General features: G+C 35.9%; 1 protein-coding gene across 5 annotated transcripts in view; it reads right to left on the reverse strand.

Annotated features, from left to right (window-relative positions):
• Positions 1 to 14,156, reverse strand: part of BDP1 (B double prime 1, subunit of RNA polymerase III transcription initiation factor IIIB) — an 88,365-nt gene that overhangs the window by 12,775 nt on the left and 61,434 nt on the right. For 3 of the 5 annotated variants that reach the window (XM_033429977.2, XM_033429973.2, XM_033429976.1), the window contains 8 exons: positions 13,798 to 13,890; positions 12,263 to 12,485; positions 11,759 to 11,910; positions 6,155 to 6,305; positions 5,766 to 5,946; positions 3,560 to 3,614; positions 2,991 to 3,168; positions 2,036 to 2,240 (listed from right to left, as the gene is read on the reverse strand). In XM_033429977.2, the coding sequence (XP_033285868.1) occupies positions 2,036 to 2,240; positions 2,991 to 3,168; positions 3,560 to 3,614; positions 5,766 to 5,946; positions 6,155 to 6,305; positions 11,759 to 11,910; positions 12,263 to 12,485; positions 13,798 to 13,890 (1,238 nt within the window). Of the gene's footprint in view, positions 1 to 2,035; positions 2,241 to 2,990; positions 3,169 to 3,559; positions 3,615 to 5,765; positions 5,947 to 6,154; positions 6,306 to 11,758; positions 11,911 to 12,262; positions 12,486 to 13,797; positions 13,891 to 14,156 lie in introns of those variants that run through there. The other 2 variants (XM_033429975.2, XM_033429978.2) reach the window with 2 other exon arrangements.

Below are 14,156 nucleotides of genomic sequence, written 5' to 3' on the forward strand. Positions count from 1 at the left end.
GCAGGAGAGGCCACCGCAATGAGAGGCCCGTGCGCCACAAGGAAGAGTAGCCTCCGCTCACTGCAACTAGAAAAAGCCTGCGTGCAGCAATGAAGACCCAACGCAGCCAAAAATAAATTAATTTTAAAAAAAAGGCTAATAAAAAAAAATTTTCTTTTTTGGCCATGCTGCACGGCTTGCGAGATCTTAGTTCCCCTACCAGGGATCGAACCCAGGTCCCAGCAGTGAGAGCACCCGAGTCCTAACCACTGGAATGCCAGGGAATTCCCCAAAAGACTGATATATCTGATTACAGAAAAAAAGTATTTGCATGTCTATCTGAGTACAGTGTATATACATTCTAGAATTTAAAATTATAACTTCGGCTATTTATAAGCAATTTTTTATCGTTAAAATGCTGAAAACAGTTTAGAAAATAAAAGCCACAAACAGGCCCAAGAGACACTATACATACTTTTCTTATATATTCAGTCACACCAATGTATATCTATCATTTTTTAAATGGCCTATTTTAAACTGGTGACCTAGTTTTGCATATAATGATGTACTCTGATCTTTTTTCCATGTCATTAAATATACTTTTAAAATAAAATGAAACAGTGTCTGCACGGAATGCTGACAAAATGTTGAAACAGGATGACTGATACATAGGGATACATTATACGTGCCAGTCTACCTTTTTAAATGTTTGAAAACTTTCACATTAAAAAGTTTAGCAAAAAAAGTCTGTATGAGAAAATCACAAAAAGTAGAATTAAAAGACAACAATCCGAGAAAAAAAAATTTGCAACTCATATCACAGACATACAAAACAGAGAGTTCCTCCAAATCTACAAGACAAAGATCAACAAACCCAATTGAAAAATGGGTAAAGAGTATAGAGTCACGTCAAAGGAAATACAACTGGTTCTTAAGCATATGAAAAGATGTTCAACCTTACTCATAATAAGAGAAATTAAAAACTATTCCAGGATACCACTTTTTAACCTATCAGATATGGCAGAATACACCGCCTCTGTTGTCTACTATCATCTAAGGACTATTGGTCTTCAACTGTCCCTTTGAGAATATAGATTCTAATTTTTCCATAGTGTTGTTCTATAGTGTAGTAACTTATGATGATTACCAGAAACAAAAACAAGAGGGTGCTTAAGAAACTTACAACACAGTGGCTGGTAACTGAATCTGCACTGTATTGTCAGGCGTCCCTGAGGTAGTGATGAATGAGCTAAAGAAGTATGTGTTTTGCAAGGGAATGTTTCATAAATGAAGAGACAGCAAAAGAAAAGCCTGGGACATGAGGAGTTCGGTCCATTTGAGAAACTGAAAGATGGTCAATATGGCTAGCGGGGCAGAGACCAGCACAAGATGAGATTAGACACAGAAAACAGCCAAACAAAAACAGTGCCTTAGAGGTTCTGGTTTTATTCCTAAGAGCAACGGGAAACTAAGCATTATGATAATGGTAGTGATGATATCACTATTACCATTTTACACAGCAGGGAACTCATTCAGAGAAGTGAAGAATCTTGCCTAAGATCCCACAGCTGTTAAGTGGTACAGCCAAGATCCACATCTGTATGATGCTTTCAGCTTAATTTTTAGCCAATGACACTGAGCTGGGAATGGGTTTTCTGATTAATATCAATTTTCACCTAAAACTGGTTGAAAGTAAAAATCCAAAACTGGTTTTATCTGGATTATTTATGGTAAAACGTATTAGAGCTATCTTTTTTTTTTTTTTTTTTTTGCGGTACACGGGCCTCTCACTGTTGTGGCCTCTCCCGTTGCGGAGCACAGGCTCCGGAAGCACAGGCTCAGCGGCCATGGCTCACGGGCCCAGCCGCTCCGCGGCATGTGGGATCTTCCCAGACCGGGGCACGAACCCGTGTCCCCTGCATCGGCAGATGGACTCTCAACCACTACGCCACCAGGGAAGCCCCTAGAGCTATCTTTATATAAAGAGTCTAAAGGAAAAAGAAAAATAGATCCGTTGCAATATGGCCGTCTTACTTGCTTAATGATTCCATCTTACCTCAGAGGTATATTTTTGACAATCATCTCTTAAAGTGAGTGAACTTTTTTTGGCAGGAGGAACATGGTCACTTTCGTCAAGCCTACAATGAAATCTCTTCCTAGATACAAGATCCAAATTAGCAGGAGGCTTTTCGGAATCATCTCTTCCAGAATTAGATAAACACATGTCATCCTGACCAGCTGAAGTTACTGGAAAACTGATACTGCATAGAAAATATACACACATTAAATTAGTTACTTTATGAGGTTAAAGCCTGAGCTATTCCAATGAAAACTGCCAAAAAACTTCAAAGTAACTAATATATACATGGCCATGGCCACAAAAATGTTAGTTTTGAGCTCCATTCATACTTAAAAACTCACAACTTAAGTTTCATAATATTGAATTAAATCTGAGGCATAAAAATAATGTTTTCTTTGTCAGTAAAGCTAAATTTTAGTCTAAAATGTCTCTTCCTAATATAAAAGGCTTCAATTTCTAATGTTACTTGATAGACAATAAAGCATCTTAACCAATGACTATTAAAATACAACTTAAGAATTCTACAGCAAAGAATTAAAATAAATATCAAAAATATTTTTAAATGTATCCTTTGTACTATTTTTGCAACTTTCTGTGAATGTATATTTATTTCAGAATTTTAAAAATATATAAATGTATACAAAGTAACCTTTAACAGATGCTATTTTATGATTCAGATTGCTAAATTTTTTTAGCTTTCAAAATACTTAAAATACCAAAAGTTTCATACAAAAGTATTATATTATACATTTAAATGGCATCTTTATCAGATATAAAATCAGTAATTTCTTCTCTAATTTACCACATAATTACTAAATAAGATCTCCATGACAATTACAAATAATGTTGGTGAATGGCTTGTTCAATCAATATTATTCAATTCATAAAGCACCCCTTCCCCGTAGCAAAAACAGTTTAGTTGATTCATTACCTCATGTCCCCCCTTTCTTCTGTATTCACTGATTTGACCAATATGGGGGCTGGCAGTAAAGGGTTTGGCATTAACTGCATAGTGGTATCAGCAAATTCTTCTACTGCATTGGTTGGGATTTCCACCAGAGTTAAAATGAATGCTTGTTCATCCTCACCTTCTTGATGTACATTAGCAACTAGATTCATTATCAAAGTTTAAAAGTTAGTAATGAAAAGCTGAACCATGAAATGACAGAAAATCATTAATTTATTTCACTTCTAAAAAGTCTCATGACAACTTATCCCGAAGAATAAAAAACTAAATTATACCCCACAAGAAACAAATAAATAAAAATTTTGTAAAGGATAAAGATGATTCACTATGGAGAAGATTTATAATTCCTTTTTTTTTTAAGATTTATAATTCTGAATAACAAAACTTATATACAAAATACTTCAAGTTTTTTTGTTTTTTTAAATATAAGGCCATCATAGACCAACAAAAACTGCTTTGTTTTTCCATAGTCAAATGGGCAATAAAAAACATAATATTAGGTTCTAAGACTCTACTGAAGCAGATTATCATACCTGTTAGGTCTTGAGGATTGTTTATATTCTCTTGTTGGACTTCTGGAATACTACACTGCCATAAAAAAATTAAAATGAAAGAGTGAGGTTGACCAAATCTCAGTTTTAAAAAGTTTTCCTGACAATGTGATACTGTGAACAGTTATTGTTTCAAAAGTCAACAACTTATCTAACCTATATACAGAATTTTTCAAGTGTTTTGAAACTTTTAGTTGTACCAATAGAATTTTGATTCCTTTAAATAAACACATATATATACACAAGGGAATTATGACTAAATTGTTAAATACGTGTAGGCTATGAAATGATTTTTGAAGTAACAGAAAAGGGAGATCCAAACACTTCAACCTTCTCTCTATCCCCATCACAGCAGCCTATGTACCATTAGTAGGTGACATGTATATGGAAGCAAACTGGTCTCCTTGCCCCCAGCATGGCTCCCTCCAATCTGTTTTCCACAAAACTGTAAACATTGTTTTCTCTAAAATGCAATTCCAACTGTAATTCTCTACTACTTAAGATCTTAAAACTTTCACTTTGCAACCAACAATGTCAGTAATTGACTCAGGCAAGAATCATCAATGCATACTAAATTACTTACTAAGTGGAAAAGATGCAATTATAATGGAGAAAACTGGTAGGTACCATTCTACCCAAGTGATCAGTCAGCAACACCAATAATGGGACAAACCAACATTATGTGTCCCCTGATATGATGCAAAAGAAGAGCAAAACATCACCTATGTAGTACTCTTGCAAAAAAACATTTAACCTGAATCTAATAAGGAGGAAGCAGTAAAAGAAATCCAGATTATAGACTAACTTGGACTCTTCTAAAATGTCAAGTACAGAAAAGAGGAAAAAGGGCAAGAGGACTACTCTAGATTAAAAAAGTAAGAAGAAATGACAGTTAAATGCACTGTAAGAGGTTTGATTGCAACTGTATATTACACATTATTATTAAATCAATGCTAGGTAGTATGGTAATACTGAGTGTGGTAATAGTATTGTCATTTTTCTGTAAGAGAACGTCCTTGGTCTTAGATACAAGCTGGAGTATTTGTGGGTGAAGACTCATGTCTACAACTTACTTTCAGATGGTTTAGTTGTTTTAAAGTACCTACCAAGATGGAGAGCAACACAGAGAGAAAATAATGTTTAGAGCTAGGTATGCACGCAAATGAGGCAAAATGTTAACAGATTTCTATGTAAGATTCTTGCAACTTTTCTCTAAATTTGAAATTATTTCAAAATAAAAAGTCAAAATTAAAAAGTTGGGTGGTAGGGGAAAATCCCATAACTTTGGATGTAACCCAAACTCCTTAGCACGCCATAAAAATTCATTTTATGATCTGTCCCCAGGCTACCTAACTTCATCTCTAAGCACTTTCTTCATTTATATTCCACTCATAGCTACTTATACAGTCCCTGAGCATGTCATACTGTTTCACACTTGTTCTTTGTACATGTTCCTCTCCCGGTAACTGGCTAATTCATACTTGTTCTTCCAGATCAAGGATTTGCTCAGTGCTGGATGCACATTAGAATAAGCTGGGGAACTTTAAAAAAAAAAAAAAAAAAAAGCTAATGCCTGGGCTCTGCCCACTGCCCCCACCAGATTAGTTTCGCTCGAGTGGGTTGAGGGCCACTCCAACTGAGTCTCACACAACTCTCTTTCATAACACCTATCAGACTGAGTTTAACCATTCATTTACTCACCTGTTCCTCACAAGGTTGTGTTCCAAGTATCTCACATAGTATTGCACACGCAACATCTCAATAAACACTTGCTCTGAGAATGAACTTCTCAGATCCAGGGGCTAAGAAGCAAGAGTTCTCTCTGTACAAAACACTTCCTTTTTCAAAGCTTTTACAACAAAGCTAGGTATTGGTTATTTTATCTCTATGTTCCAGAGAATAAAAACATATTCAATACATTCTTGCAAAGGCAAAATTATAGGGAAAGAAAAAAGATCAACGGTTGTCAGGGGTGGGGGGTGGAGAGAAGGAGTAACTAAAAAGGACCCTGGAAAAGTTGGGGAGTGATGGAATTGTTCATGTATTGGTTATACGATTATAAATGTTTATGAAAATCTGTAGAACTGAACACTAAAAAGGATGAAGTTTATTGTGTGTAAATTAGAACTTAACGTTTTAAATAAGGAATAAACAGCTGGCCACCCCGTTATATTTTACATTCTTTTACCTCTGGCACATGAAGTATAAGCACACTGTCTCCGTTAGAGTCCTTTCCCAGGGGCTCTTCGACAGAACTCTCACCAAGACCCACACCCAAATCAAGTGTGTGGGGCCTTGACTCAGAGGAAACAACAGGAGCAACTGAAGACAGCTGAACCTCTGCAGACCTCCCTTCTTCATCTTCATCTCTGAAAGACAGATTAGTATGTATCTGAAATCAAGGAGACAACCACAGAACTATGTTTAGAGCTAGGTATGTCAAAGTTCATCTAATTTAATGGTTTTCAAACTTTTAAGATAGATTTAATGCAACCGAACAAATTCTTACAGCTACTGCTTATGCCTATAGTTGACAAAGAATATAAATCAAATCCCAGAATATCTTTCCTCTTTTACCTTCCAGTTAGGCGTGCTTCTTGTGAAATACTGGTTTCTTCAATACCGTGTACAGATGCCAATTTGCTCTGCTCCTTACTCTCTGCTGTTGTAACTGATTCAAGGTTTTTATCTTCTAATTCTCTCCCTTTAGAAGCATTTTTCTCAGTTTCTTAAATAAAAAATACATTTAAAACATAGCCCAAAATAGTAAAGTCAAAATCTCCATATTAGAAACATATTCTGTTTTCAAAGATCACTACATAAACTACATAAACATAAACTTCCCTTAATCCAAAAAGCAAGCTTATCCACATGGCAAAAAGGTGGTCTGGGTCAATTACACTTTTTAACATAAATGAGATAATTAACGAGTCTGCACTGCACATATTTCACTCCTGGCAGCCACAGCTATTGTATCTCTACTTCACTGTAATAGCAGTATAATCAGAAACCCATATACAGAAGAGGTTTAGAGGTGGGTACACATGAGGCCTGGCTGGTTCCACCTTGGGGGAAGTGTTGGGGAGGGAGCTGTTCTGTAATGAATAATGTCAAAAAGCGGAAGAAAATGACGTCTGTATAAAAGAGGTAACTGGGGTCTGCACACTGAGAGACCTTCCAGGTACCGATCAAGCCAAAGTAATGAATTAACTAATTGAACCACAGGAATTGTTGGCTAAAAGAAAATCCCAGAGATCAAGAACCCCAAAACAGGGAAAAGATGATGCTAACCACCCAGATCTTCTACATATGGGGTTGAATATAATCTAGGCAGCCTACCACTTACACTGCTTTTCCTGCTCCCACTCGTACCCTTGGGACCTTGGCAGGGAGGGGACATGGAAAATATAGTGAGGCTATTGAAAAAATGAAGAGCACTATGCAATCATATGGAAAGATTTTTTTTCAATATAGTAATCTTTAAAAACAGCACTAACATATAAAGAACTCAATAATAAAAAGACAAATAACTCAGTTCTAAAATGAACATAGGGACTTCCCTTGCGGTTCAGTGGTTAAGACTCTGCCTTCTAACACAGGGAGTGCGGGTTTGATCCCTGGTCGGGGAGCTAAGATCCCACATGCCTCACAGCCAAAAAAAAAAAAACCAAAACAGAAGCAATACTGTAACAAATTCAATAAAGACTTTTTTTTTTTTTTTTTTTGCGGTATGCAGGCCTCTCACTGTTGTGGCCTCTCCTGTTGCGGAGCACAGGCTCTGGACACGCAGGCTCAGCGGCCATGGCTCACGGGCCCAGCCGCTCCGTGGCATGCGGGATCCTCCCGGACCGGGGCACGAACCCATGTCCCCTGCATCGGCAGGCGGACTCTCAACCACTGCGCCACCAGGAAAGCCCTCAATAAAGACTTTAAAAATGATCCACATCAAAAAAAAAAATCTTTAAAAATAAAATAAAATGAGCATAGATCTTGAGAGTCATTTCTCTAAAGAAGATATGCAAATAAGCACATAAAAAGATACTCAACATCATTAGTGAACAGGGAAATGCAAATCAAAACCACAATGAGACACGGCAGAAATACAAAGGATCATAAGAGACTACTACAAACAACTATATGCCAATAAAATGGACAACGTGGAAGAAATGGACAAATTCTTAGAAAGGTACAACCTTCCAAGACTGAACCAGGAAGAAACAGAAAATATAAATAGACCAATCACAAGTAATGAAATTGAAACTTCAATTAAAAATCTTCCAACAAACAAAAGTCCAGGACCACATGGCTTCACAGGCAAATTCTATCAAACATTTGGAGAAGAGCTAACACCCATCCTTCTCAAACTCTTCCAAAAAATTGCAGAGGAAGGAACACTCCCAAGCTCATTCTACAAAGCCACCATCACCCTGATACCAAAACCAGACAAAGATATCACAAAAAAAGAAAATTACAGGCCAGTATCACTGATGAACATAGACGCAAAAATCCTCAACAAAATACTAGCAGACAGAATCCAACAACACATTAAAAGGATCATCCACCATGATCAGGTGGGATTTATCCCAGGGATGCAAGGATTCTTCAATATATGCAAATAAATCAATGTGATACACCATATTAACAAACTGAAGAATAAAAACCATATGATCATCTCATGAGATACAGAAAAAGCTTTTGACAAAATTCAACACCCATTTATGATAAAAACTCTCCAGAAAGTGGGCATAGAGGGAACATACCTCAACATAATAAAGGCCATATATGACAAACCCACAGCAAACATCATTCTCAATGAAAAACTGAAAGCATTTCCTCTAAGATCAGGACCAAGACAAGGATGTCCACTCTCACCACTGCTATTCAACATAGTTTTGGAAGTCCTAGCCATGGCAATCAGAGAAGAAAAAGAAAGAGAAGGAATCCAAATTGGAAAAGAAGAAGTAAAACTGTCACTGTTTGCAGATGACATGATACTATACATAGAGCATCCTAAAGATGCCACCAGAAAACTACTAGAGCTAATCAATGAATGTGGTAAAGCTGCAGGATACAAAATTAATGCACAGAAATCTCTTGCATTCCTATACACTAACAACAAAAGATCAGAAAGAGAAATTAAGGAAACAATCCCATTTACCACTGCAACGAAAAGAATAAAATACCTAGGAATAAGCCTACCTAAGGAGGTAAAGACCTGTACTCAGAAAACTATTAAGACACTGATGAAAGAAATCAAAAATGACACAAACAGAGAGATATACCATGTTCTTGGATTGGAAGAATAAATATTGTCAAAATAACTATACTACCCAAAGCAATCTACAGATTCAATGCAATCCCTAGCAAATTACCAATGGCATTTTTCAGAGAATTAAAACAAAACATTTTACAATTTATATGGTAACACAAAAGACCCCAAATAGCCAAAGCAATCTTGAAAAAGAAAAACGGAGCTGGAAGAAACAGGCTCCCTGACTTCCGACTATACTACAAAGCTACAATAATCAAGACAGTATGGTACTGGCACAAAAACAGAAATATAGATCAATGGTACATGATAGAAAGCCCAGAGATGAACCAACACACCTATGGTTACCTAATCTATGACAAAGTAGGCGAGACTATACAATGGAGAAAAGACAGTCTCTTCAATAAGTGGTGCTGGGAAAACTGGACAGCTACATGTAAAAGAATGAAATTAGAATACTCCCTAACACCATACACAAAAATAAACTCAAAATGGATTAAAGTCCTAAATGTAAAACCAGACACTATAAAACTCTTAGAGGAAAACACAGGAAGAACACTCTTTGACATAAATCACAGCAAGATCTTTTTTGACCCACCTCCTAGAGTAATGACTATAAAAACAAAAATAAACAAATGGGACCTAATTAAACTTAAAGGCTTTTGCACAGCAAAGGAAACCATAAACGAGACAGAAAGACAACCCTCTGAAAGGGAGAAAATATTTGCAAACGAAGCAACTGACAAGGGATTAATCTCCAAAATACACTAACAGCTCATAAAGCTCAGTATCAAAAAAAAACAAACAACCCAATCAAAAAATGGGCGGAAGACCTAAATAGGCATTTCTCCAAAGAAGACATACAATGGCCAAGAGGCACATAAAAAGATGCTCAACATCACTAATTATTAGAGAAATGCAGATCAAAACTACAATGGGGTATCACCTCACACCGGTCAGAATGGCCATTATCAAAAAATCTACAAACAGTAAATGCTGGAGAGGGTGTGGAGAAAAGGGAACTCTCTTGCTCTGTTGGTGGGAATGTAAATTGATACAGCCACTATGAAGAACAGTATGGAGGTTCCCTAAAAAACTAAAAATAGAACTACAGTACAACCCAACAATCCCACTACTGGACATATACCCTGAGAAAACCATAATCCAAAAAGACACATGCACCCCAATGTTCATTGCAGCACTATTTACAATAGACAGGACATGGAAGTAACATAAATGCCCATGAACAGATGCATGGATAAAGAAGATGTGGTACATATATACAGTGGAATATTACTCAGCCATAAAAAGGAACGAAATTGGGTCATTTGTAGAGATGTGGGTGGACCCAGAATCTGTCATACAGAGTGAAGTAAGTCAGAAAGAGAAAAATATTGTATATTTTAATGCATATACATGGAATCTAGAAAAATGGTACTGATGAACCTATTTGCAGGGCAGGAATGGAGACACAGATGTAGAGAATGGACGGACGTGTGGACATGGACGGGGGGGCAAGGGGGGGTAGGATGAATTGGGAGATTGGGACTGACATATATACACTACCATGTGTAAAACAGATAGCTAGTGGGAACCTGCTATATAGTGCAGGGAGCTCAGCTCGGTGCTCTGTGGTGACCTAGATGGGTGGGATGGGGGTGGGTGGGTGGGAGGGAGGTCCAAGAGGAAGGGGATATATGTATACATATAGCTGATTCACTTCGTTGTACAACAAAAACTAACACAACATTGTAAAGCAATTATACCCCAATTAAAACACACACACACACACATACACACACACACACAATGAGATAGCACTTCACACCCACTAGGATAGCTATACTCAAAGAGACAAATAATAACAAGTGTCTGGGAGGATGCAGAGAAACTGAAACCCTCACCGATTGTTGGTGAAAATATAAAATGGTGCAGCCACTTTTGTAACAGTTTGGCAGTTCCTCAAAAGGTTAAACACAGAATTACCACATGACCCAACAATTCTACTTGTAGGTATAAACTCAAGAGAAATAAAAATATATGTCCCAAAAAAAAAATATATGTCCAAACAAAAACTTATAATGACTGTTCTTAGCAGCATTATTTATAATACTCAAAAGTTGAATATACTAACCATTGAATTGTACACTTTTTTTTTCTTTTTTTTTTGGCCACTCAGTACAGTTTATGGGATCTTAGTTCCCTGACCAGGGATCGAACCCGTGCCCCTGCAGTGGAAGCGCAGAGTCCTAACCACCGGACCACCAGGGAAATCCTGATTTGTACACTTTAAATGGGTGAATTCTATGGTATGGAATTATCTCAATAAAATTGTTATTTTTAAGAAGTGCTGACTAGTATATATGATATAGTATACATATATTTTTGTTCTTGCTGAAAGGAATATACATGTGTATACATATATATGTATGTGTGTATGTACATATATGGGTGCTTGTGTGTATATACACACACCCTTATTTAGATGCATATGTGTATAAAACATTTTTAGAAGTCTACAATAAAAACTGATACCGGAAATGGGATTAGGGGCTGGGAACCAAGGAAGAGGGAGGTTTTAAAATTTTTGACTTTTGGGTACTGTCTTATTTTTTGCCACATGCAATGTATGCCTAAGAGATGTTTGCTTGAGTATTCATGTATAAACACATACAGAAAAAAATATATATGAAGAGAAAGTTTGATCAAGTAAATATAGTGAAAGGGTAATAATTAGTGAAACTAGTTGGTGGGTTTATGGGTATTTATTTTATAGCTCATTCTACTTTCTGTATGTTTTAACTTTTTAATAGTTAAAATAATTGTAACAACTGAATATTCCATTTGAAATGCTAATGAAATTTCTTGGGTCAAAGTAATTTTGTAACTTTCAGGGGAACAATAAAGTTTACCTCTTTGAATTTCCACTTCTTTAGTTACAAACAAACTGGGAACTTCCCGATGAGCACCAAACCTGCTGGTCCCTAAAATTTTCTTAAGATTTGGCTTAGGCTTGGCAAATCTACTTCTCATTCTCAAATTATTGGTCACTTCTGAAGTTGTCCTAGAAAGAGATGGGAAGAAAGAGAAATTAATCAACTGTGTAAGAATTCTCTCAGGATTCTGTGTAAGAATCTGGACCATGTCTGTAAAACTGGGACTATATTTACATAAAACTGTTTCAATAATGCTTAAAACACCCATTGTGGTAATTTTAATATGCAAACCATTAAACTAAAATCAAAATCTGCTAAACCTTACTTTAAAGGGTGAAAAATCAGCACTGCCCACCTTACATTTATTTGTTACTCAAAGCTATTGGCCAAATTGATGGTTGGTTTATATATTTATTAATTGAACACTAATTTATTTTGTAAAACTCAAAAAAAATAATAGTTTAATAAAGCAAAATAAACCTGGATGATATAGAGTTTTCCTTTACTTCTTCCATTAAACCAATTTCTTCTTTAGTACTTTGTTCATCCAATATAATCTTGTTTTCTTCTACTGATGGAGATGCACTACGGATAGGTGAAGAAGGTTCCTGACATTCATGAACAATTTTGAGATTTGTATTATCTGGGCAAAAAGGAATATGGCTTTTATCGCTTGAATGAACATCAGGAAGTACACATACTCCTATTGCAGAAAAAAACAGAAAATTAAAATTGACCAAATACAAACAGATGTCCAAATAAATCCTTCAACATGCAGCAACGGTAAAATTCTATGTTATTTTTATTTTATTTTTATTTTTTTTTCTGGCCGCACCACGTGGCATGCAGGATTTTAGTTCCCCAACCAGGGATTGAACCCGTGCCCTCTTCAGTGGAAGCAGGGAGTCTTAACCACTGGACCGCCAGGGAATTCCCTAATTTTTTTTTTTTTTTTGAGTAAACAATGTGTTAAAGATTTATTCAATTCATTAGGAGAGGACTAGCAGAATGATAAAATGGGTAAAACACATTTGAGAAACTATCTATGTTATTTTTAAAGTCTGCTCTTTTTGGCTCCAAGTTTAAATTTATGACCTCATATTTCATGCCAGAGATTTGACATGTGCTAAGTTTAATAATTCTTATAGACTGAAACTTTTCTGTTATTATAATTAAAAATAAATCTTTTTGTTACTTTCAGTAACTATATAACCTCAGATGAATTTCCAGATAGGATTATCTTCATTTATAATTTTTTAAAACCTGTACTTTACATTCTAGATATTTGTGACAGGCTACAATGCGATACTCTGCCATTGAAAAAGAAGCCCTATAGGGAACGCAAATCAGAGACTTTCCTGATAAATATATAGTTATGGGCCAAGAAATCTGACACTTAAAACAAATGGCAGGTCACTCATCAGCAGTTAAAATGATTAACAGGATTATAAGTAACATGATTATCCATTTAATGTAAAGTAGAAGGTACTTTGATAGTAAAGGCCATAGCCGAAAATAAAATACTAAGAGTCTGGGTTGACATATTTTTTGGCTCAGTCCAAACTAACAGAATAGTCTAAACTAAATTATCTCAATAACTAATATTGCCCCTTCATACTGTATTTGACTGTCATGTAATTGTGAAGACTATCTAAAGCAGTGGCTCCTTCACTAAAGAAACATGTGTGAAGAGATCAGTGGTCAAGGAGTTCAGTTAGCCAATGATGTTTATGATGATAAAGGTAGAGGATTCACTAGATTAACTATTCTACAAATACAAATTATCCTTAATAAACCCAGTGCACTATATGGAAATGGAGGCCATTAGAGGGCTAAGTAAGTAGTAAGTAGGATGGATCAATGCATACATATTACCTTTTCCAGAAAAATAACACAGTGATGCCAACTTCAAATGTAAAAAGCAGATATTCACTTAATATTCAAATATGGGTATATTTCTTAAAAGTTGGATTTTAAGGTTTCTTTTTTTGGTAGGACTTATCTTTTATTCTTACCATCACTCTGTTCTGTACTGATCTCTGACTGCAACACCAGACCTCCCATTGTAAGTAAAGTTATGGCAGCTTCAGTGCTTCCATCGTTGGTACCTTGTGAAAAACCAGATCAACATTAAAATAGAAAAATGAATCGGGAAATTTATGTTTGGTTGCTTAGAAAAGAATTTTAATTTAGGTGTTTATCCTCTAGTAACAAGTTTCAAAACCCTCCATACCACTAATCCCTTACTAGGGTAGTGTTTCATTCAGCTTATATACTATAAATAGAGCATCAACTGCTGACTTTTACTCACTGAAAATGCCTCCTTCTCGTTAAATAACTTAATACCTTCAAAGGAAAGACATCTGTGCAAATC

The sequence above is a fragment of the Orcinus orca genome, chromosome 3 (assembly GCF_937001465.1).
Source record: "Orcinus orca chromosome 3, mOrcOrc1.1, whole genome shotgun sequence".
Taxonomy (NCBI): Eukaryota; Metazoa; Chordata; class Mammalia; order Artiodactyla; family Delphinidae; genus Orcinus; species Orcinus orca.